Below are 21,318 nucleotides of genomic sequence, written 5' to 3'. Positions count from 1 at the left end.
GCTCGGTTGCTGATGCCCCCAGAATGGCCCAGAATGGCCCAGAGTGGCCCAGAATGGCCCAGAACGGCTCAGCTCTGGCACCCAGAGTCTCAGGAAGGGGATGGTGCAGGATTGCACCGTGCCAGGACAGAATCTGGGCTCAGAGTGTGAGCCTGGGCCTGCCGAGCCTGCTGTCCTCCCTCTGATCTCTGCTGTCCCCCCTCTGATCTCTGCTGTCCCTCCTGAGCTCTGCTGTCCCCATTGATCTCTTTTGTCCCCTCTGCTGTCCCCTCCAAGCTTTGCTCTCCCCATTCCCGTCACTGACAGGTCCCAGGGTGCAGACAGGACAAGAGTGACAATGACACCTTTGCCTGTGGCCAGGTGGCCTCGGTGCTCTCCTGGCCACAGCCCAGCCTGTGCCGAGGCTGCCGCTGTCACCTGCCTGTCACCGCAGGGCCACCATGCCACCTTCCTGTGACGTTTCCCCATCACATGAAGCCTCTTGCAGCTTTGGTCGCTGCTTCCTGCCTGTGGCCGGCAGCAGAGGCAGAGCAGGGCAGGGCGGCGGGGCTGCCTCAGCCTGCTTGTCCTCCTGCCTGTCCCCTGCCTGTCCTGCTTGTCCCCTGCCTGTCCCCCTGCTTGTCCCCTGCTCGTCCTCCTGCCTGTCCCCTGCCTGTCCTGCTTGTCCTCCTGCCTGTCCCCTGCTCGTCCTGCTCGTCCTCCTGCCTGTCCCCTGCTTGTCCTCCTGCCTGTCCCCTGCCTGTCCTGCTCGTCCTCCTGCCTGTCCCCCTGCTTGTCCCCTGCTTGTCCTCCTGCCTGTCCCCTGCCCGTCCCCTTCCTGTTCTTCTTATCCTGCTCATCCTCCTGCCCGTCCCCCTGCCTGTCCTGCTTATCCTGCTTGTCTCCTGCCTGCTACCTGCCTGTCCCCTTCCTGTCCTGCTCGTGCTCCTGCTCATTCCCTGCCTATCCCCTTCCCATCCTGCTCATCCCCTGCCTGTCCCCCACCTGTCCTGCTTGTCCTCCTGCCTGTCCCCTGCCCATCCTGCCCGTCCAGCTTGTCCCCTGCCCATCCTGCTCATTCCCTGCCTGTTCCCTTCCTGTTCTGCTCATCCCCTGCCTGTCCCCCACCTGTCCTGCTTGTCCCCTTCCCATCCCCTGCTCATCTCCTGCCTGTCCCCTGCCTGTCCTACCCATCCCCCTGCCTGTTCCCTTCCTGTCCTGCCCATCCTGCTCGTCCTCCTGCCCATCCCCTGCCCATCCTGCTCGTCCTCTGCCTGTTCCCTGCTTGTCCCCTGCCTGTTCTGCCCGTCCCTCTGCCTGTTCCCTTCCTGTCTTGCCCATCCTGATCGTCCTCCTGCCGATCCCCTGACCATCCTGCCTGTCCCCTGCTTCTCCTCCTGCTCGTCCCCTGCTCATCCCCCTGCCTGTTCCCTTCTTATCCTGCCCATCCTGCTCGTCCCCTGCCCATTCTGCTTGTCCTCTGCCTGTTCTGCCCATCCCCTGCCCATCCCCTGCCTGTCCCTGCCTGTCCCCTGCCTGTCCCCTGCCCCTGCATCACCAGCCACGGACACTGAGCAGAGGTAGGAGCTTGGGCTGGGGGCTGATGTTGGGTTTGGGGGCCTGGGGTTGGGTTTGCAGCAAAGCCAAGGAGTGAACCCTGAGCAAGAGGTGCAGGGATGCCGCCCTGCCCAAAGGCAGGACAAAAGGCACAATAATGGGGTGAAAAGGGAGGGATTGAGGTCCCCTGGCCATGTCAGCCCTTCCTGCCAGATCTTGCCCTCTCCAAAGGGGGAAGTTCAGCCCGGAACTGTCGCACAGAGCAAAACTCCCAGCCCGTTTCAGGGCTGATCTGACTCGTTCCCACCTCAGCACTGCGGGGTTTCAGAGGCACATCCTGCCCCAGGGGGATGCACAGCGAGCTGGGGACAGTGCCATTGTCCCCAACAGCCTGACCTGGGCAGGACCTGACCCCAGTTCTCCTTCCCAGCACTCCCCAAGCTGGGTTAGTGCAGTTTTGGGGTGTTTTGTTTCTCTTCGTCAACACCTTCCTCACCTTCCCCTGCTTGCAGGGGTGCAGGGCTGGGCAGGGCATTGCTGTGGGTTAAAGGTGGAGCTGGGGTGCCTTTGCTGGGTCCCCTTGAAAAAGGTGGCTGAGTCCCCTCCTTGCTCTCAGAGAAGGTGGCTGGGTCCCCCTTGCTCTCAGAAAAGCCTCGACCCACTGCTCTGACTCAGCTTTGCCTCCCAGATCCATCCAGCCCCAGCATCTTCCACCCCCTCCAGCCTCTGCTGGGCCTTAACGTTGTTTTGCTGTGTGTTGGCAGCTCAGGGTCAAGCTCAAGGTCCCTCAGGAGCTGCTCAGCCTCTCCCACCCCTTCCCAGGGCTGAGCTGACACGCTGAGGATTCAGAGGGGCTGGAGGATTCATGTGCTCCCTCCTGAGCTCCTCCACACCTACATCAGTGTCTCCCCTTCTCCTCTGGGGTGCCAAGGTCACTGTCCCCCCCATTTTGCAGCCTGGGGAGGATCAGGGTGCTGAGCCTGAGCTTGGGGAGCACAAGGTGAAGCTGATGGTGACAGCAGGGCCTGTGGGGGTGTCTTGGAGTGCTCTCCCCAAAGGAGACCCCCCTGCCCTGAGCCTTTTCCTCTCCCCTCTCCCTGGCACAGGGCACTCCATGGATGAGGACCGGCCCCTCTTCAGCACCTTCAAGCCCCTCGGTGAGGACAGCACAGCCAGAGCCAAGGCAGGATCCAGCAGCACCCCCAGCCAGCCCCAGGGGGCTTCAGAGCAGCCCCCAGGACGGCCCAGCAGACACGGCAGGGTAGGACATGGGGACAATAGATATGGCAGGGTAGGACAAGGGGACAGCAGGGTGGACACGAACCCAGCTCACCCTCCCAGTGCTCCCTCACCCTCAGGGGGCTGCACTGGTGTCAGGGTCTCTGCTGCTCAGAGTGACCCCAAGAAAAGTTCCAAAGTTTCTTTTCCCAGCCTGGTGCTTGAAGAAGGAGTGAGAGCTCTTAATTTCTCGGTCTCAAGGTTGTTTATTTTATCTTATCTAGAAAAAATTTTCTCCTGCCCTGCTGAGGTCCCTCCATCAGGACAGTTCCAGGCACTCTGCCTGCACCTGGGCGGTGTTATGTCTTTATACAAAAAACTACCTGTACAATATTTACAATTACTTCCCAATACCTATGTTAGACAGTGAGCTTCCACTCTAAACCAATCTAAAAGTGCCACCATCACAGCAGAAGATGGAGGCCAAGAAGAAGAAGGAGAAAGGCTGGACATGCTCAGTTCCCTCCATCTTGCTTCCTGAACCCCCATTCTAAAACCCCAAAATCTACTTTTCCACCCCGTGATAGCTTCACTAATATTCCACTTAAACTGTTGTGGCTTGCAGATCTTCATACAAGGTTGGTAATTTGCTCCATGGGTTATAATCAAACCCACAGGTGCTTTGGGCTCTGTGCCAGGGTCTCTGTGCCCCCTGGCAGGGGTTGGAGCCATCCAGGCCAGCCAGAGGGATGTCCTGGCTCCTGACACATTGTGAGCAGAATGTCCTTGCTGTGTGTCCTCACCTGAGCTCCTGATGCTGTCCCAGGTCCCCCCAGGTTTCTGGGCAGCCCCAGCATCGCCATCCCTGCCCGAGGATGAGGAGCGGGTGGCGCTGCGTGCCCGCACCAGGCTGTGGTTCGAGCAGACCCAGGTGCACAGGCTGGGCCCCGAGGGGGAGCTGCCCTCGTGGTTCCACGGCTTCATCAGCCGCAGGTGAGCCCGGGGAGGGCAGGGCAGGGTGTTCAGCTCGGTGTCCCCTCCCTGGGCTCCCGGACAGGGAGCAGGATCACCGGGAGGGGGTGAGGTTGAGCGGGTCATTGTGTCATTGCTGCAGGGAGGCAGAGGAGCTGCTGCAGGATCAGCCCCTGGGCTGCTTCCTGGTGCGCTTCAGCGAGAGCACCGTGGGCTTCGTGCTGTCCTACAGGTGGGCAAAGGTGTGGCTGAGGGTGGAGTGGCCAGCTCAGGGCGCTCCTGGCTGCTGTGCCCGTGCCGTGCCATGCTGTGCCGTGCTGTGCCATGCCATGCCGTGCAGTGCCATGCCATGCTGTGCTGTGTGGTGCCATGCCATGCTGTGCTGTTCCATGTCGTGCCATGCCATGCTGTGCATTCCATCCTGTCCTACAGGTGAGCAAAGCTGCGGCCCGGGCTGAGGGAGGGGCAGCCAGCTCAGGGCCCTCCCTGCTCCTGTGCTGTGCCATGCCATGCCGTGCCATGCCATGCCATGCTCTCTTCCCTCCCGGTGGCTATACCCATGCCATGCCATGCCATACCATGCCGTGCCATGCCGTGCCATGCTGTGCTGTTCCATTCTGTGCCATGCTATGCCGTGCTCTGTCCCCTCCTGGTGGCTGTGGCCATGCCATTCCATGCCATGCCATGCAATGCTGTGCCATGCCATGCCATGCCATGCCCATGCCATGTCCTCCCAGGGGCAGGGATCGCTGCCGGCACTTTGTCCTGGACCAGCAGCCTGACGGGCGCTATGTGATCCTGGGCGAGCGCAGCGCCCACGCTGAGCTGGCCCAGCTGCTGCAGCACCACAGCACGGCCCCGGTGAGCCCGTACCGAGAGTTCCTCAGCATGGCCCTGCCCTGCACGCGGGTGAGTGCTGGAACTGAGAGCCCTGGGAGATCCTGGGAGATCCTGAGAGATCCTGAGAGAACCTGGGAGATCCTGGGAGATCCTGAGAGGTCCTGGGCGATCCTGGGAGATCCTGAGAGACTCTGAGAACCCCTGAGAGGTCCTGAGTGACCCTGCAAGGCCCTGAAAGATCCTGAGAGACCCTGAAAGCCCTGAGAGCTCTGAGAGCCCCTGAGAGATCCTGAGAGCCACTGAGAGATCCTGGCAGCTCTGAGAGATCCTCAGAGACCCTGAGAGCCCTGAGAGATCCTGAGAGCCACTGAGAGATCCTGAGAGCCCTGAGAGATCCTGGGAGATCCTGAGAGTTCCTAGGAGATCCTGAGAGAACCTGAGAGATCCTGAGAGTCCTGAGGGACCCTGGGAGATCCTGGGAGCTCTGAGAGAACCTGAGAGACCCTGAGAGCCCCTGAGAGTCCTGAGAGGTCCTGAGAGGTCCTGAGTGACCCTGTGAGCCCCTGAAAGATCCTGAGAGACCCTGAGAGATCCTGAGAGAACCTGAGAGGTCCTGAGTGACTCTGCAAGCCCCTGAAAGGTCCTGAGAGACCCTGAGAGTCACTGAGAGATCCTCAGAGATCCTGGGAGACCCTGAGATATCCTGAGACATCCTGAGAGATTCTGAGAGATCCTGAGAGCCCCTGAGAGAACCTCTGAGAGAGATCTCTCTCTCAGGAGAGATCCTGAGAGATCCTGAAAGCTCCTGAGAGCTCCTGAGATATCCTGAGAGATCCTGAGAGATCCTGAGAGCCCCTGCACATTGAAATATTACCAATCTAGCTGAACAGGACATGCTTGAGCTTGTCTGGCCCCTGTATCTGAACCAAAAAGTGGCAACTGTGGTGTTTCGCCCCACAGACACTTTGGGCTGGCTGGGTGCTGCAGCTGGGCACTAGAGACAATTCCAGGCCTGCAGGAGCTCTGGTGCTGCTGGGATGGAGCTTCCCCCCATAACAGGGGCTGCTCCTCAGGTTTCCCTCTGTGGAGAAGCTTTGAGGTGATGGTGAAGGAAAGGAGTCGGCTCTGATGGAGGGTTTGGATCCAGAGCTTTATTCTCTGAATGCAGCACCAGCTCCATCAGAACTCCCTGAGCCCGTGGCTGCTGCTCCTTTGAACCCCAGGGAAGGGGCAGGGAGCCACCAAGCAGGGACAAAGGGACAAAGGACACCCGGATGGCCCAGTGCCCCCCCCAGGGTTTGAATGTGCCAATCACTCCATGCCCTTCTGGAATTCCAGGACTGACAGACAGCGCTGGGAGGGGAAAGGAGAGGTGACTGACACACCTGGGAGGGGATTATCAGGGGAGGGACCCGAGGGACACACAGCACCTGCAGCCATCCGGGGGATTTTCCCAAGGGAAAGCCAAGCATCACCAAAGCCGGGTTTGGAAGCCACCCTGGCTAACAGGAGCACGGAGCCAGCGCCCAGCTGGGTGTGCCCTGAGCACGCAGCCATCCCGACAGCTCTCTGCTCTCCCCGCAGAAGGACGAGCCCCGAGGGCGGCCACAGGGTGATGCTGCTCATTCCCCAGCGAGCCAAACAGCGGCCACGCTCCCGGAGCACAGCCCCGTGTCCCTGGAGCCCCCCAGAGCCGAGGTAATGGGGCGGGAGGGATGGAGGCACTGCCCAGGGACAGGATGGGGCAGTGACATCCACTGCCACCATCACCTGTGCCAGGGCAGGGGGGATGGAGGCACTGCCAAGGACAGGATAGGAGGGATGGGATGCAGTGACAGCCACTGCCACCCTCACCTGTGCCAGGGAGGTAACAGGGCAGGGAGGATGGAGGCACTGCCCAAGGACAGGATAGGAGGGGTGGGATGCAGTGACAGCCACTGCCACCCTCACCTGTGCCAGGGAGGTACTGGGGCAGGGGGAATGCAGTGACAGCCACTGCCAGCCCTCACCTGTGCCAGGCAGGTAATGGGGCAGGGAGGATGGAGGCACTGCCCAAGGACAGGATAGGAGGGGTGGGATGCAGTGACACCCGCTCCCAGCCCTCACCTGTGCCAGGGAGATAAAAACGGGCAGGGAGGATGGAGGCACTGCTCAAGGACAGGATGATGCAGTGACCTCCACTCCCAGCCCTCCCCGAGGGAGGTAACAGGGCAGGGGGATGCAGTGACAGCCATTCCCACCCTCACCTCCACCAGGGAGATAATGGGGCAGGGGGGATGGAGGCACTGCCCAGGGACAGGATGGGGCAGTGACACCCACTGCCACCATCACCTGTGCCAGGGCAGGGGGGATGGAGGCACTGCCCAAGGAGAGGATGGGAGGGATGGGATGCAGTGACAGCCACTGCCACCCTCACCTCTGCCCTGTCCCATCTCCCCCCAGGCTCCGCCGTCTCTCCCTGCCAAGAGCAGCTCCCGGGGGGCAGCTCGGGGGCTGCAGAGCCCCTCCAGCAGCGCCGCAGCCCCTGAAGCTCCCTATGCCCAGGTGCAGAGCCCCTCCAGCAGAGCCGCAGCCCCCGAGGTTCCCTACGCCCAGGTGCACAAGGAATCCGCCCGCCCCGAGCCCCCCGAGGCCAAGTACCAGCAGCTCATGCGCTTCCACGTCTACGCTGAGCCCCGCGAGGAGATCGAGCCCAGCCCCACCAAACCCCAGGAGCCCATCCCAGGAGGACCCCCCACCCCTGAGGGACCCCCCATTCCCGAGGAGCCCATCCCGTTCTACGCCATGGCCCGCGGCTGGAGGCCCCGTGGCAGCCCTGAGGAGAACATCTACTCCGAGGTGGCTCTGGCTGGGCAGGGTGTGCCTGCCCGGCCCCCCAAAGCCCCCCAAAACGCCTTCTCCACGCTGCCCCCCAAAGGCCGGCCCCACCGGCGGCTCTTCCGCAGCGTTTCCAGCCAGGACTGCAGGAGGAGGCAGCACTCGGGGCCTCCCAGCACCACGGACAGGGAGGACAGAGGAGCTCCCAGCACGGGCACACAGGTGGGTGCATCCCCAAGGCAGCTCCAGAGCTCAGCCCCAACATGAGTGAAAGCTCCTGGAGTCTGGGGGATCGGGGTTTGCTCCACACCAGGAGCACAGGGAACCTGCAATGGTTCGGGTTGGAAAGAAGCCCATCCTATTCCACCCTCTGCCAGGGGCAGGGACACCTTCCATGATGCTCCAAGCCCTGTCCAAGCTGGCCTGGAACACTTCAGGGATGGGGCAACCACAGCTTCTCTGGGCAACTTGTGCCAGGGCCTCATCACCCTTACAGAGAAGAATTCTTTCCCAATATCCCACCTATCCCTGGCACTGGGAGGCCATTCCTGCCCAATATCCCATCCAACCCTTCCTTCTGGCATTGGGAAGAATTCCTACCCAATATCCCACCATCTCTGACACTGTGAAGAATTCCTTCCCAATATCCCACCTAACCCTTCCCTGTGGCAGTGGGAAGAATTCCTCAATATCCCACCTACCTCTGGCACTGGGAGGCCATTCCTGCCCAATATCCATCCAACCCTTCCCTCTGGCATTGGGAAGAATTCCTTCCCAATATCCCATCCAACCCTTCCTTCTGGGACTGGGAAGAATTCCTCCCCAAAATCCCACCTATCTCTGGCACTGTGAAGAATTCCTTCCCAATATCCCACCTATCTCTGGCACTGGGAATAATTTCTTCCCAATATTCCACCTAACCCTGCCCTCTGGCACTGGGAATAATTCCTCCCCAAAACCCCACCTATCCCTGGCAGCAAGAACCATTCCCCCTTACCCAGTCACTCCAATTCCCTACAAAAACTGAGTCCCTGACCCAAAGCCAAGGGCTGGGAGGCTGAAACACCAACCCTGTGCTGTTTCCTGGCTCTCAATTCCCTCTCCTTTGGGATCCCCCAGGTTGTGCTGAGCCCAGAGCTGGAGCTGGAGCTGGATGACCCCGTGTACAGCAGGAGCACCCCCAGGGACCTGCAGCCCATGGCTGAGAATGTGTATGAGCAGCTGCCTGGGGATTGCTCCTAAATCACCTGGGCAGCACCTGGATCCTGGCAGGAGCAACCTCAGCCTCCCCATCACTGCAGGAAGCCCTTGGCCCTGGGAGGAGCTCCAAGGATGCTGTTGGCCCCAGCTGGCAGTGCCAACCTGCTCCTCCAGCTTCCCATCCCTGCTGGACAGCACAGGGAGAGCCTGACCTTACCCATGAACACATTCCAAGAGACTTCTGGTAATAAAATGAGGGGAAAAGGCTGTTACTGGAAAAACAGGGGTGATTTTGGCACAGTTGGTGCATGCACTTGGATATTAAATTGGTCAGAAACTGGGAAAAAGGCTACAGGTAAAACAGGGGTGGGTTTGGCACAGTTGGTGCATGCACTTGGATATTAAATTGGTCAGAAATTGCAGTGATGCTACACTGAACCTCCCCAAGCCCTGCCTGCTTCCTCAGCCACAAGATTTGGGATGACACCTCTGTCCCAGGGCTGTCCTGTGGGGCACAAACCCTGCAGAGCCACAGTGGGGCTGGGCAGTGCCAGAGGTGCTCCCAGAACAGGGAGCCAGGATGGCCAAACCATGGCTTGGAGGGAAAAGGAGGGTTGGGGGATTGTAGCTGTTTTATCTCTGGGAAAATTCACTTCTGACCTTTCAGAGACCTGAATTTTGTTGGTCTCAGAGGGCTGAAAGTGGAACAGGAGCCCTTGGAACTTCCCTTGGTGCTAAAGCCAAGCCATAACCCCAAGGAGAAATGGAAAGGGGAACGTGGCAGTTCCAGCCCCCACAGTGCAAAATCCCCTGGCCAAGAGGGTACCTGGATGAGGATCTGAGCCCCTGGTGATGGAAACAGGGCTGGGTGGGTTCATTTAGAAATATATTCCTTCAGCAAATCTCTCCTGGGAGGATTTCACTGTACATACAAGATAGGAATAAATTACTCAACAGTAACTTTATTCTGATCATTCAAATACTCAAAACAGGCTCTGCAAAGTACTAAACATACAGGGAGCTAAACTAAAAAATGAGATTAGTTTAAAATGTTCTAAGAAAAGACTTCAGTCATGGGGGTTTGCCTGTTTTTAAGAGGTAACATGGGAGAAAAACCACCTCTTGGGAGTTCTTCTTACCAGAATAACAAATATTGGCCATTTGAGCCAAATAAAACCCAGATTGGTGGGAATATAAGTTAAATAACCAGGTCAGCTCTCTGCTCCCTTCAGCATCACCAAAGTGATGCCACAGATTTGGATCCATGGATTGGGCCAGCAGAGCTGCACAGGATTTGCAGTCGCATCACCTTGACAGAATTCCTTAAATAAAAATAAAAAAAAGGTTTGATTTGAAGAAATTAGGGCTGGGCAGTCTCCTCTTCCCAGCCAGGAGGGTAAAGTCAACACTTAATTGAAACAGAATTGATACAAACAAGCTGGAAAAAAAAAAATTACAGTTGGCAGCTCTCCTCTGTGTGTGCCCAGAGGAAAGTGCAGAGCTCAGTCCCAGGCAGCCACACGAGGGACATTCACTTTGATGAGTCTGAGAACAGCCTGGGGCAGGACAGGAGGCCTTGGGCTGGGGGAGAAGGAAAGAGAAGGAAAAAGGAAGGAAAACATACATGCACACATGGCTCAGGGTAACCCAAAGCCCTGAGTGTGCCAGGCAGGAGAGCCTCCCCTCCACGTGTGGTGCAGGTCAGGGGTGCCCCCTCAGCATGGCTCAGCCTGTGGAGCCCAGAGCAGAAACACCCAATTAAAAACCAGGATATCAAAATTCTTCAAAATTACTGACATGAGAGGAGTGCTGGAGCAGCCCAGACACGAGGAAACAGCTGAGAGGACACCTTAAAGGTAAGGACCAAAAGAAAAATTCCAAAGCCAGGCTTGCTCTTGGAACTCACCGTGTTTTAGAAAGGAAAACGACATTCTCAATGCACAGCAAGTCCAAGAGAGGAGCAAAGTGGGAACTGGGAGTTTATTGAGCCTCTGCTGAAGGGTCAGGAGGCCCAGCCTGTTCCCTCAGCACAGGAGCTGCAGCCTCACACCCAGCACGTTCCCCGTGGTGCCTCAGGACCGTCCTTGGCCGCTGGGAACCTTCCACATTTACAAGGAGGGAGGGGAAGGATTTACAGCTGGAGTTTCAGGACCTGCTTGCAATGCCCCTTCTTCTGCCAGGCCAGGGAGTGCAGTGTCTTCCCAGCCCCATGCTGGGGCCTGGCTGATCTCCAGGAGCCCAGCAGACACCGGACACAGCAGGTGACAGCAGCCAAAAAGCAGGACAGATGTGTCAGAATCCGTACTTGGCTTGAGTCTGCCTTCTGCTGAGCTTGTTTTCAGACCATGTGTTTTTCAGTTCCAGCTCCCTCTCCTTGGCCTGCAGAGATGGAGAGGATGCTGTTAAACCCTGTGTGTGTTTCAGTGACTCAGCAGCATTCCTGCCTCATGTGGATTAGGGAGCCCTTCAGCCCAGAAGCCTCGTTACAGGGCTCTGCACAATCATCCTGACAGAAGCCTGGATTAATTGGGATGCACAGGCATTTCATTGATGCTGAAAAGCAGCTTCTCGTGGGGACAGGGGTTTGCACAATCATCCTGACACAGGCCTGGATTAATTGGGATGCACAGGCATTTCATTGATGCTGAAAAGCAGCTTCTCATGGGGATGGGCTCAGCAGCCAAGCTCGGGGCAGAATCCAGGACAGGATCCCAGAGCCTCAGAATGTGCAGGGAGGGAAAAGCAAAGCTGAAAGCTCAGGACTGGGAGTCCCTCAGCCCAAAGCTCAGGATTGGGATCCCCTCAGCTGAAATATCAGGACTGGGAGCCCCTTAGCTGAAAGTTCAGGACTAGGAGCCCCTCAGATGGAAGATCAGGATTGGGAGCCCCTCATATTCAGCCCCGGGGCAGAATACAGGACAGGATCCCAAGGCCTCAGAACATGCAGGGAGGGAAAAGCAAAGCTGAAATATCAGGACTGGGATCCCCTCAGCTGAAAGCTCAGGACTGGGAGCCCCTCACCCCAAAGCTCAGGATGGGAGCCCCTCAGATTCAGCCCCGGGCCAGAATCCAGGACAGGATCCCAAGGCCTCAGAACGTGCAGGAAGGGCAAAGCAAAGCTGAAACCTCAGGATTGGGATCCCCTCAGGGTCAGGACTCACTTCTGACCCCACTGGGTCTCACCAGGGGGTTCTCAGGGCCAGCCCCTGGCACCCCAGCCTTGTGCTGCCCCGCAGTGCTGCTGGATCAGCTCACACACCACAGGGAGGGCACTCACCTGGTGGATCAGGTATGTGATCTGGTGTTTTCTCCTCTGCTGTCCTGTGGGCTGATCTCCTTTTTTCTGCAAAAGCAGGAAGGGGTGAATTGTTCAGCCTGGAGAGGTGCCTGCACAGAGCCATCCCAAGCATTTGTTCCCCATTAAACTGCAGATTCCTGGGGCTGAAACACTTCCTGGCTGGCCCTCCCCACCCACATGCTGTGTTCTGAGGAACTCCACTGCTCTCACATGTCATTATTTACCCTCCCTGGTGAGTGCCCAGCACCCAGCACAGCTCCAGCAGGATTTGGGCACTGAGCAGAGACTCCCTCACCCTCACCTTGCTGAATGACTTCATGGTCTTCTCCTCTGTCAAGGATTTGGTCAGCCACTGCTGGGCCCCGCTCAGCTGGTCGTCACCTTTGATGTCCACAAAGTTGATCTCCTCCCTCCCACGATTCCTCTTGCCCTGCAGACGTTTGAACTGAAGGAAGAACACAAGAGCTGCAATTACACCCAGCACTGACCTGACACCAGGCACAGCAAACACTTTTCCAGCTGGGGTTTTGATCTTTTGGAGATTTTCAGCATGTTGTACATCGGAGTATCTAAAACTACTCAGCATCAAGGTTATAATTTCATTTTCCTATGCAGAAAGCAGCATTTGCTGCTGCTTCCAGACAGTGCCCATCCCTTGTGCTGGCATCTCCAAGCCTAGGGTTAGTTTGGGGCCTCTCATGACAAGATATTGAGGAGCTGGAGCGTGTCCAGAGAAGCAAACAAAGCTGGGGAAGGGGCTGGAGCACCAAGGGAGGCTCAGGGGGGACATTCTGGCTCTGCACAATTCCCTGACAGGAGGAGACAACCAGTGAGCTCTGCTCCCAGGGAACAGGGACAGGACAAGAGAAAATGGCCTCAAGTTGCGCCAGGGTTAGATGAGGTTGGATATAGGGGAAATTCCTCCACCCTGAGGGTTGTGCAGGCTGCAGTGGTGAAGTCCCCACCCCCAGAAGGATTTAAAAGCCACATGGATGTGGCACTTGGGGACATGGTTTAGTGCTGGGTGATGGTCTTGGAGGCCTTTTCCAACCTCAACAATTGATTCTATTCTGTATTTATCAGGTCTGCAGACCCAGCTGGAGCAGGACCCCACACATGCCCACAACACAGCATGAGGCACCCCCAGAAAAACCACCCAGCCCAAAGCCCTGGAAACCCAGGCAGTGCTAGGGGCAGGAGTGGGGCTGCCAAGAGGCTCCTGAGTTCTGGCAGAGCTCAAAGCCAAATTGCACAGGATTTGGGGACAGAAAATCAGGTGCCAACCGCTTCGTCGTCGATGAAGGAGGAGTCGGTGCTGGTCTCCTGTGGTGAGGCCTGGGCTGGTTCCACCTCAGGGTAGTACCCACTGCTGTAGTAATCCTGGCAGGGAAAGAGGGAAATGGAAACCAGTTTGGCATGAGAGCAATCCTGGAGTGGCACCAGGCACAGAGTGCCCCGTGGGCTGATTCCATCAGAGGGACAAAGCAACAAACACCCTGAGGGGCTTCTCACAAGGAGTGGCAGGACAAGGGGAATGGCTTCCCACTGCCAGGATGGGATATTGGGAAGGAATTCTTCCCAATTCTGCCCTTGCAGTGAGGTCCTGGCACAAGTTGCCCAGAGAAGCTGTGGCTGCCCCATCCCTGGCAGTGCTCAGTGCCAGGTTGGACAGGGCTTGGAGCAACCTGGGATAGTGGAAGGTTGGAACCCTGGGACTGGATGGGCTTTAAGGTCCTTTCCAACCCAAACCAGTCTGGGATTCTATTTATTAGAATTATTAGAACTAACCAGAGCTCAGACAGCAGCTCCAGTGAGCCCTGACTCTGCACCCTCACATCCAGGGCATTTTCACAGGAGTGCAGCTGTTAAACATCTGTCCAGCAAAGAACATCTCTCACAGTGTGGGAATCCCCTTGTGCCCAGTGGCTCCCTGTACCAGATAGCTTGGGCTGGATTCCCTGCCCTGAGCCCCAGGTACCTCACACAGGCTGCATTCCCTGTCCCATGTACCAGGCACCTCACACAGGCTCCATTCCCTGTCCCATGTCCCAGGCACCTCACACAGGCTGCATTCCCTGCCCAGGTAGCTCCCAAGGACTGCATTCCCTGTCCAGGTACCACACACAGGCTGCATTCCCTGCCCTGAGCCCCAAGTAGCTCCCAAGGACTGCATTCCCTGCCCAGGTACCCCACACAGGCTGGATTCCCTGCCCCATGTCCCAGACACCTCACACAGGCTGCATTCCCTGCCCAGGTACCTCACACAGCCTGCACTCCCAGCAGCAGCCCCCAGTACCCAACTGGAGCCCCTCAATCACCTCCTCAAAGCCCTCCTCTCCCCTCTGGCCAACAAACCCACCTGGTAGTACCCTCCAGGCTCTCCATAGGCAGAGGGGAACTGCCCATAGGGCTGGCTGCTGTAGTCCTCAGTGGCTTTGGGTGCCCAGCTGTGCTGAACTCCACTGGAGCCCACCCCTGTCTTGAACTCCAGCGGGGCGTTCGCGGCCGCGTCCTGGAACTGCGGCTGCGGCTCCGTGCCAGGGGGAGGCTCCTCCAAGCCCGGGTACAGGTAGGGCTCGGTGCCCACGGTGCCAGGCTCGCTCTTGTCCGACAAGGAGAAGTAGTTCTCTGGCTGCACCTCCTCGTCGCTGTCCTCCTCCTCCTGGGTGATCTGCTTGGTCACCTGCAGTGCCGCGCTCTTGGCCGCAGCCTTGATGGCCGACGGGGACGGGGTGGTGGGCACGGCCGGCTTGGGCACAGCTTTGGGTTTGGAGGAAGAGCTGGGGGGCTTGGCAGGCTTGGAGTCAGAGGAGTTTTCTCCTGCTTTCCTGGAGAAGGCGTAGGGCAGGAGCAAGCGGTTGGTCTCTTTCACTGGTGTGTTTTTGGGCTGAGGGAGCAGAGCGGACAAGCCGGAGCCCTCGCTGCGTCCCTGGTGATGTCCACGCAGGACAAATGGATCAGAGAAAGGAAAGAAGGAGATTATTCACTTTTCATTACTTCCTTACAGTTGTCCCCCTCAATTCTAACACTTTCTCACTGCTTGGCCATTCTGCACTGGCTAAAACCCCTGGGAGGAGTTCTGAAGGGAAATGTGGCAAGTATCTATCCAAGGTGATCAGTGTGGATGATTGAGACAAGGTGATGAGTGGGGACAAATGGATCCCAGAAAGAAAAAAGGCAGATTATTCACTTTTCCTTTCTAATTATTTCCCCCAATTCTAACACTTTTTGTGGGTTTCTCACTGCTTGGCTGTTCTCACTGCATAAAAACCCTGGGGAGGGGTTTCAAAGGAAAATGTGAATGTTGCAAATATCTGCCCAATTCATAAATTAGTGCCTCTTTAGCCAAGACTTAAATTGGTGAAAGTGCCCAAAAGAAAGGACTTGAAAACCCACAGGATTTCAGGAATATTCCTAAAGGCATGAGGTAATCAGTGTGGAGAGTGTGGACAATTTACACAAGGTGATCAGTGTGGACAAATGGATCCTGCAAGAAAAGAGGCAGATTATTCACTTTTCATGACTTCCTGACAATTATCCCCCCCAATTCTAACACTTCTTGTGGGTTTCTCACTGCTTGGCCACTCTGAATGCACTGCACAAAAAGCCAGGGGGATTCTGAAGGGAAATGTTGCAAATATCGGCCCAATTCAAATATCTGCCCAAGGTGATCAGTGTGGATGATTTACACAAGGAGATCAGTGTGGACAAATGGATCCCAGAAAGAAAATAGGCAGATTATTCACTTTTCATGACTTACTGCCAATTATCCCTCTCCATTCTAACACCTCTTGTGGGTTTCTCACTGCTTGGCCACTCTGCACTGTATAAAAAGCTGGGGGATTCTGAAGGGAAATGTGAATGTTACAAATATCTGCTCTATTCAAGTATCTGCCCAAGGTGATCGGTGTGGACAAATGGATCCCAGCAAAAAGAGGCAGATTATTCACTTTTCATGACTTACTGCCAATTATCCCTCTCAATTCTAACACTTGTTGTGGGTTTCTCACTGCTTGGCCACTCTGAATACACTGCCTCTTTCACCAAGACTTAAACTGGTGAAAGTGCCAAAAGAAATGACTTGAAAACCCACAGGATTTTAGGAATAGCTTTAAAGCCACCAGGTGACCAGAGTGGATGATTTACACAAGGAGATCAGTGTGGACAAATGGATCCCGCAAGAAAAGAGGTAGATTATTCACTTTTCATGACTTCCTGACAATTATCCCCCCCAATTCTAACACTTCTTGTGGGTTTCTCACCATTTGGCCACTCTGAATACACTGCATAAAAAGCCAAGAGGATTCTGAAGAGAAATGTTGAAAATATCTGCCCAATTCCCAAATTAATGCCTCTTTCACCAAGACTTAAATAGGTGAAAGTGCCCAAAAGGAAGGACTTGAAAACCCACAGGATTTCAGGAATATCCCTAAAGCCATGAGATGATCAGAGTGGATGATTTGCACAAGTAGTCAAACACTTTTTCCCATGACAATTGTTTAACCAAGTGCCCTTGTTACTTACCTGAAGTGTATTTTTTTTCTTTGCTGGTTCATCTTCCTCTGAATCTGACTGAGAGAGAAAAACCAGAGCTCAGCACAACTTGAGACAGCAAACTGAAAAAGTCATGCTAATAAATCCCAGCAAAATAAACCCAAAGGGAGGGAAGAACTGCAGGTGCACAGCTACAGGTCAGGGACAAACAACAACAGAGTTACTGGAAGGGAAGCACAAACCACACAAAGGATGCAAAGTTCCCTGCAGGGATACAAAGAATTGTTCCCAAAAACGCTGAAATTGCTAAATATCTGGTTAAAACTTGTGTGGAAAGCCTGGTTGGCAGCAGAAAAGGTATCTTTATCATTTCATGGCTCATCAGAGAAGTTGGAAGAGGCAGCAGGGATTGAGGGCCTGGGCCAGTTTGCCTCCAAATCATAAACCATAAATCATAAACAGGGAAAGACAAGGAATTTGCATAAATACAGAGAGTTGGGAGACACTGCAGGTGCCCTGGAGCATCTCCAGGGGGTGAACCACAGCCATGGGAGGGGTTTTAAGGAGAAACAGGGAACTGAGGATGTCAGCCACAGGCCAAGGGACCCCCAGGAACCCCAAGTGGGAACTGCTCACACCAGCTCCAGTTTAAGGAACATTTTGTCCCTTCCAAATTCATCTGCTCAACACTGAGAAGCTGCAGATTGTGTGGTCACAGCAGAGCACAGAGAGGGGTGAGGCAGGAACAGATCCCTGCTCATTCCAGCTGTCTGAAATCCCACCACACTGCTGCAAGGAGGGACTGGGATATCCCTCATCCCTCTGTCCCAAAGCTGAACCTCCAGAGCTCTGAGATTTGCCACCCTGGGATGGTGATTGGAAGCAGGAAGGGATGGAGAATCTGAGTCCTCTCCTCCTTTTTCTGTGACCCCCCCAAACACAGCACTGCCTTCATCTGGGCTCCCCCAAATGCCGCCAGGCCACTTTTCACAGACAATGTTTATAAATCCACCTGTCCCCATGGAAATGATCCCAGTTCAGCTCTTCCCACTGCCACAGGCATTCCTGTCACACCAAAACCAGTGACACAACCATCATCTCCACGTGGCAACAGGCTGGGCTATGAAAGCTGTCCCTGCCTGTGGGCACTGAGAACAGGATGAGTTTTAAGGGTCTCTTCCAACCCAAATCACTCCAGGACTCCAGATGCTGGTTTAGATAAAATATTAGGGAAAAATTTATTCTGTGAGGGTGGTGAGGGCCTGGCACAGAGTGCACAGAGAAGTTGTGGATGCCTCTGGATCCCTGGAAGTGTCCAAGCTCAGGTTGGACAGTTTTTGGAGCAACCTGGGATAGTGGAAGGTGCTCTGACCATGGCAAGGGAGTGGAACAAGATGGGCATCAAGGCCCCTTCCAAGCCAAACCATTCCATGATTCTGTGACAGTGCTGTCCCAGAGGAAATTCATCCTCTGTCCTCAGCAGTGGGGAGAGGATGAAACCTCATCAGCAGGGATCCCGACTTAAAAACTAGATGGAAATAGACCTGCCTTCCCCTGCTCTCACTGTCTGGGTTCACAAGCCTGCAAGGCACAGTAATTACAAAAAAAAACCACACAAAATGAGAGCGAAATGGTCACCAAAAAGTTTAGAAGACGCCTGAAGCCTTTAGACAAATATGCAATAAACTGGCTGAAAAATCCATCACCTGCACAGGAAACAAAAGATGGTTTTAGGCTACAACGCCCTTGCAGCTCCACATCATCAAGTCGTTAACTCCAGGAATAAGAAGGGTGCAGATAATCTGGGTTTGGCTGCATTCTGATTATAAATAAGGTTTATATATCAGTTTAATTCCGCAAAGCGCTTTAGCATTAGGGCAGGCAGCCAGGACAAATCTCCCCGAGGATGACACAACAATAGATCCCGGTACATCTCGGTGTGACAGAGAGAGGGAAGAGCCCCGCTGAGGGGGAAGTTTCACCCCCGAAGGGAAGGGCTCGGGTTTGATTCATACTCACATCCCCCTTGTGCAGCTCGGGCGCCGCGATCCGCACCGGCTCCGTCCTCTTCTTTGGCTTGGGGAGGCCCAAACCCGCCCCGGGGGAGGCAGCGGGGGGCGGGCTGAGGGGGGAGGCGGCGGTGCCCGCGTTCCTGGGGGGCGGCAGGAGGAGCCCCCTGGCCCGGGGGGGCTCCGTGGCCCCGTCCCCGCTGGCAGCCGGTTCTGGGGGACCCTCGGTGCCGGCCTGGCCCGGCGGGGCGCTGCCGAAGCCGCTCAGGGTGGGCGGGGGGCCCATGAGGAAGGCCGGGGGTACCGCGGGGGCTCTGGGCGGGGGCAGCGCGGCGAAAAGCCCTCGGGATGAAGGCTGCTCGGCTGTGGATGGGGGAGAGTCGGCGGCTTCCTCCTCCTCGCCCGCAGGCTCCTCGGCATCGCTGTCCTCCTCGCTGCTGGCGTAGGCCACGAGGGACATGGCCCCGGGGAGGGCGGCCCTTGGCGGGCAGCAGCCGCTACGCGAGGCCGGGGATCCACCCTCCGCGCTAGGCCGCGCCGCCGCCGCGCCTTCAGCGCCCGCAGCGGGGAAGAAGGGGTGGGCGGGGGCGAGGCTACGCCGCCATGGCGGCCCCTCCCCGTGCGGCAGCGGGGCCGCGGAGCGAGGCAAGGCGACGGCGGCGGCTCCGCGCTCCCGGTAATGGCTGCCGGCAGCGCCCCGCTGCCCGCGCTGCAGCCGCGCAGGACTACAACTCCCGGCGTGCACCGCAAGCAGCGATGTGCCCGCCTCCCTGTGTGCCCCGTCGCGAGGCCTCACGGGAAATGTAGTTTGTGGCGCCACGCGGCGGGACCGGGACAAGGCCGCGTTGCCATCCTCCGCTCCTGGCACGGTTTGGGCACCATCGGTGCTGCCAGCCCCAGCAAAAGCCTGGCCAGGAGCTGGGTTATCCCCCTGGCACTTTGCTGATTTTTGTTTTGATGCTTTTGGCCTCCTTCTGGCTCGTTCTGGCCTTAATAAAGCAATAAACTGGGCTGGAATTTGCGTCCCCAACACGCAGCAGAGCTGCTGTGAAGTAGCAGCACCAAACAATTGTTATAGGTAATAAATGAAAAAGCTGAATTAATACTAATAATAATTAAAGCAAAATGGAGAATGAAGAGCATAGCCTGAACCTTGCGTGATTTGGAGCACTGTGAAATCCAGCCCTGTCCCACCCCTCCTGGCCTGAGGAGTGTTAAAAATACAGAATTAAAAATAGGCATGGAGGCCTTGGGGAGCATGGGAGGATTCCAGGAGCTGGGACACACGAGTTCCGTTTTCCTCCATGACAAAAAAGTGTATTTTGATTGGATTTTCGCAAATATTATAATGAATATTGTATGTGTCATGTTAGAAAGTTATGCTGTCTTAATTTCCTTAAGTAGTGTGTTAAATATAGCTTTAGGTTATAACATAATGTTAAAATAGAAACTATGCTATATAAGATACTTTTTGAAAGAGAAAAATAAAGTACACCAAAATAACAGCCACAAAACACCTAAATCTTTAAATAAAAATATTTATTGCTCCATTATTAGAAAAAACTAACTTCTTCCTACCTCGCTCAGCCCTAAAGATGCTGTCAAGATTAAGAAGTTGACACTGACCAAAAAAAACCTTTGTTTAAATAGAATTTTTACATCATGTATGAAATGTATAAAATGCAACAAACTATTACTTTTAAAAGTTGATCCTCTGTTAACATGTGTCCTTTTTTTAGGCTTATTTTACCCAAAAAAAGGTATCAGAACTGTCCATAACTCTTTATTTTTATTGTCTCATCATAACCCTAACTGTCCAAACTTTTATTACTCTAATTTTATTACTATTTATATAACCATTTTATTAAACTTTTCATATTTTAAAAACAAGTGACTGGTGTTTTTCACAAATCCTCATTTCCCTGGGCCTTTGTCCATTTTTCCATAGCAGGTGGAGATTCCTGGGTTCTGTTCTCACCCCCAGAACAGGATCCTGCTGTCAGCCCTGACCCTGTGGATTATTTATTTGTGTTATTTGCAGCTCGTTAGGAGAAATTAAGCCAAGGAAAGCACAAGGGGATGGAAAGAAAAGGAGCCCAGCCCAAGAACCCCGACTGCCAGGGCAGGGTGGAGGCTCTGGTTTTAGAAAATTTAATCTGAGTTTAATCTCAGGTTTGGTTGGGACAACAGCACCCAGGTTTGGTCTGAAACGGGGACTAAAATGACAATTTAATCCCAAATTATTGAGACTAAAGTGACAATTTAATCCCAATTTATTGGGACTAAAGTCACAATTTATTTAATCCAAATTTATTGAGATTAAGGTGAAAATTTATTTAATCCCAGTTTTTTGGGACTGAAGGTGACAATTTATTTAATCCCAATTGATTGGGACTCAGGTGACAATTTATTTATTCCAAATTGATTGAGACTGAAGGTGACAATTCATTTAATCCCAATTTATTGAGATTAAGGTGACAATTTATTTAATCCCAATTGATTGGGACTAAGGTGACAATTTATTTAATCCCAATTGATTGGGATTAAGGTGACAATTTATTTATTTATTCACAATTTATTGGGACTAAGGTTACAATTTATTTAATCCCAATTATTGGGACTAAGGTGACAATTTATTTAATCCCAATTTATTGAGACTGAGATGACAATTTATTTAATCCCAAATTATTGAGACTAAAGTGACAATTTATTTAATCCCATTTATTGAGATTAAAGTGAAAATTTATTTAATCCAAATTTATTGTGACTGAAGGTGACAATTTATTTACTCCAAATTTTAGGGATGCTGCTACACCAGGTTTACATCATTTTATGCTGGGTTTACACTGGTTTTGCACATTTTACACTGTTTTTTTACACAGTTTCACCATGTATGTTGTTTTTTTACAGCAAATTTGACATCTTTACACTGGT

The 21,318-nt window shown here is 54.5% G+C and overlaps 2 protein-coding genes across 2 annotated transcripts; one reads left to right on the top strand and one right to left on the bottom strand.

Annotated features, from left to right (window-relative positions):
* The first annotated feature begins 873 nt into the window (after positions 1-873).
* Positions 874-8,933, top strand: SH2D2A (SH2 domain containing 2A). The gene is made up of 8 exons (XM_074529273.1): positions 874-1,559; positions 2,643-2,797; positions 3,581-3,747; positions 3,869-3,958; positions 4,464-4,635; positions 6,151-6,264; positions 7,009-7,605; positions 8,503-8,933. Exons 2-8 carry the CDS (start codon positions 2,651-2,653, stop codon positions 8,623-8,625), a joined length of 1,410 nt encoding a protein of 469 aa, XP_074385374.1. The 5' UTR covers positions 874-1,559; positions 2,643-2,650; the 3' UTR covers positions 8,626-8,933.
* A 592-nt stretch (positions 8,934-9,525) lies between these two features.
* Positions 9,526-19,113, bottom strand: PRCC (proline rich mitotic checkpoint control factor). The gene is made up of 7 exons (XM_074529272.1): positions 18,395-19,113; positions 16,406-16,453; positions 14,241-14,810; positions 13,166-13,261; positions 12,183-12,326; positions 11,861-11,926; positions 9,526-10,962 (listed from the first exon to the last, which is right to left on the bottom strand). Exons 1-7 carry the CDS (start codon positions 18,842-18,844, stop codon positions 10,876-10,878), a joined length of 1,461 nt encoding a protein of 486 aa, XP_074385373.1. The 5' UTR covers positions 18,845-19,113; the 3' UTR covers positions 9,526-10,875.
* Between the last annotated feature and the right edge of the window lie 2,205 nt (positions 19,114-21,318).

Source organism: Zonotrichia albicollis, chromosome 30 (genome assembly GCF_047830755.1).
Source record: "Zonotrichia albicollis isolate bZonAlb1 chromosome 30, bZonAlb1.hap1, whole genome shotgun sequence".
Taxonomy (NCBI): Eukaryota; Metazoa; Chordata; class Aves; order Passeriformes; family Passerellidae; genus Zonotrichia; species Zonotrichia albicollis.
This window is presented reverse-complemented; position numbering and strand designations above follow the sequence as displayed.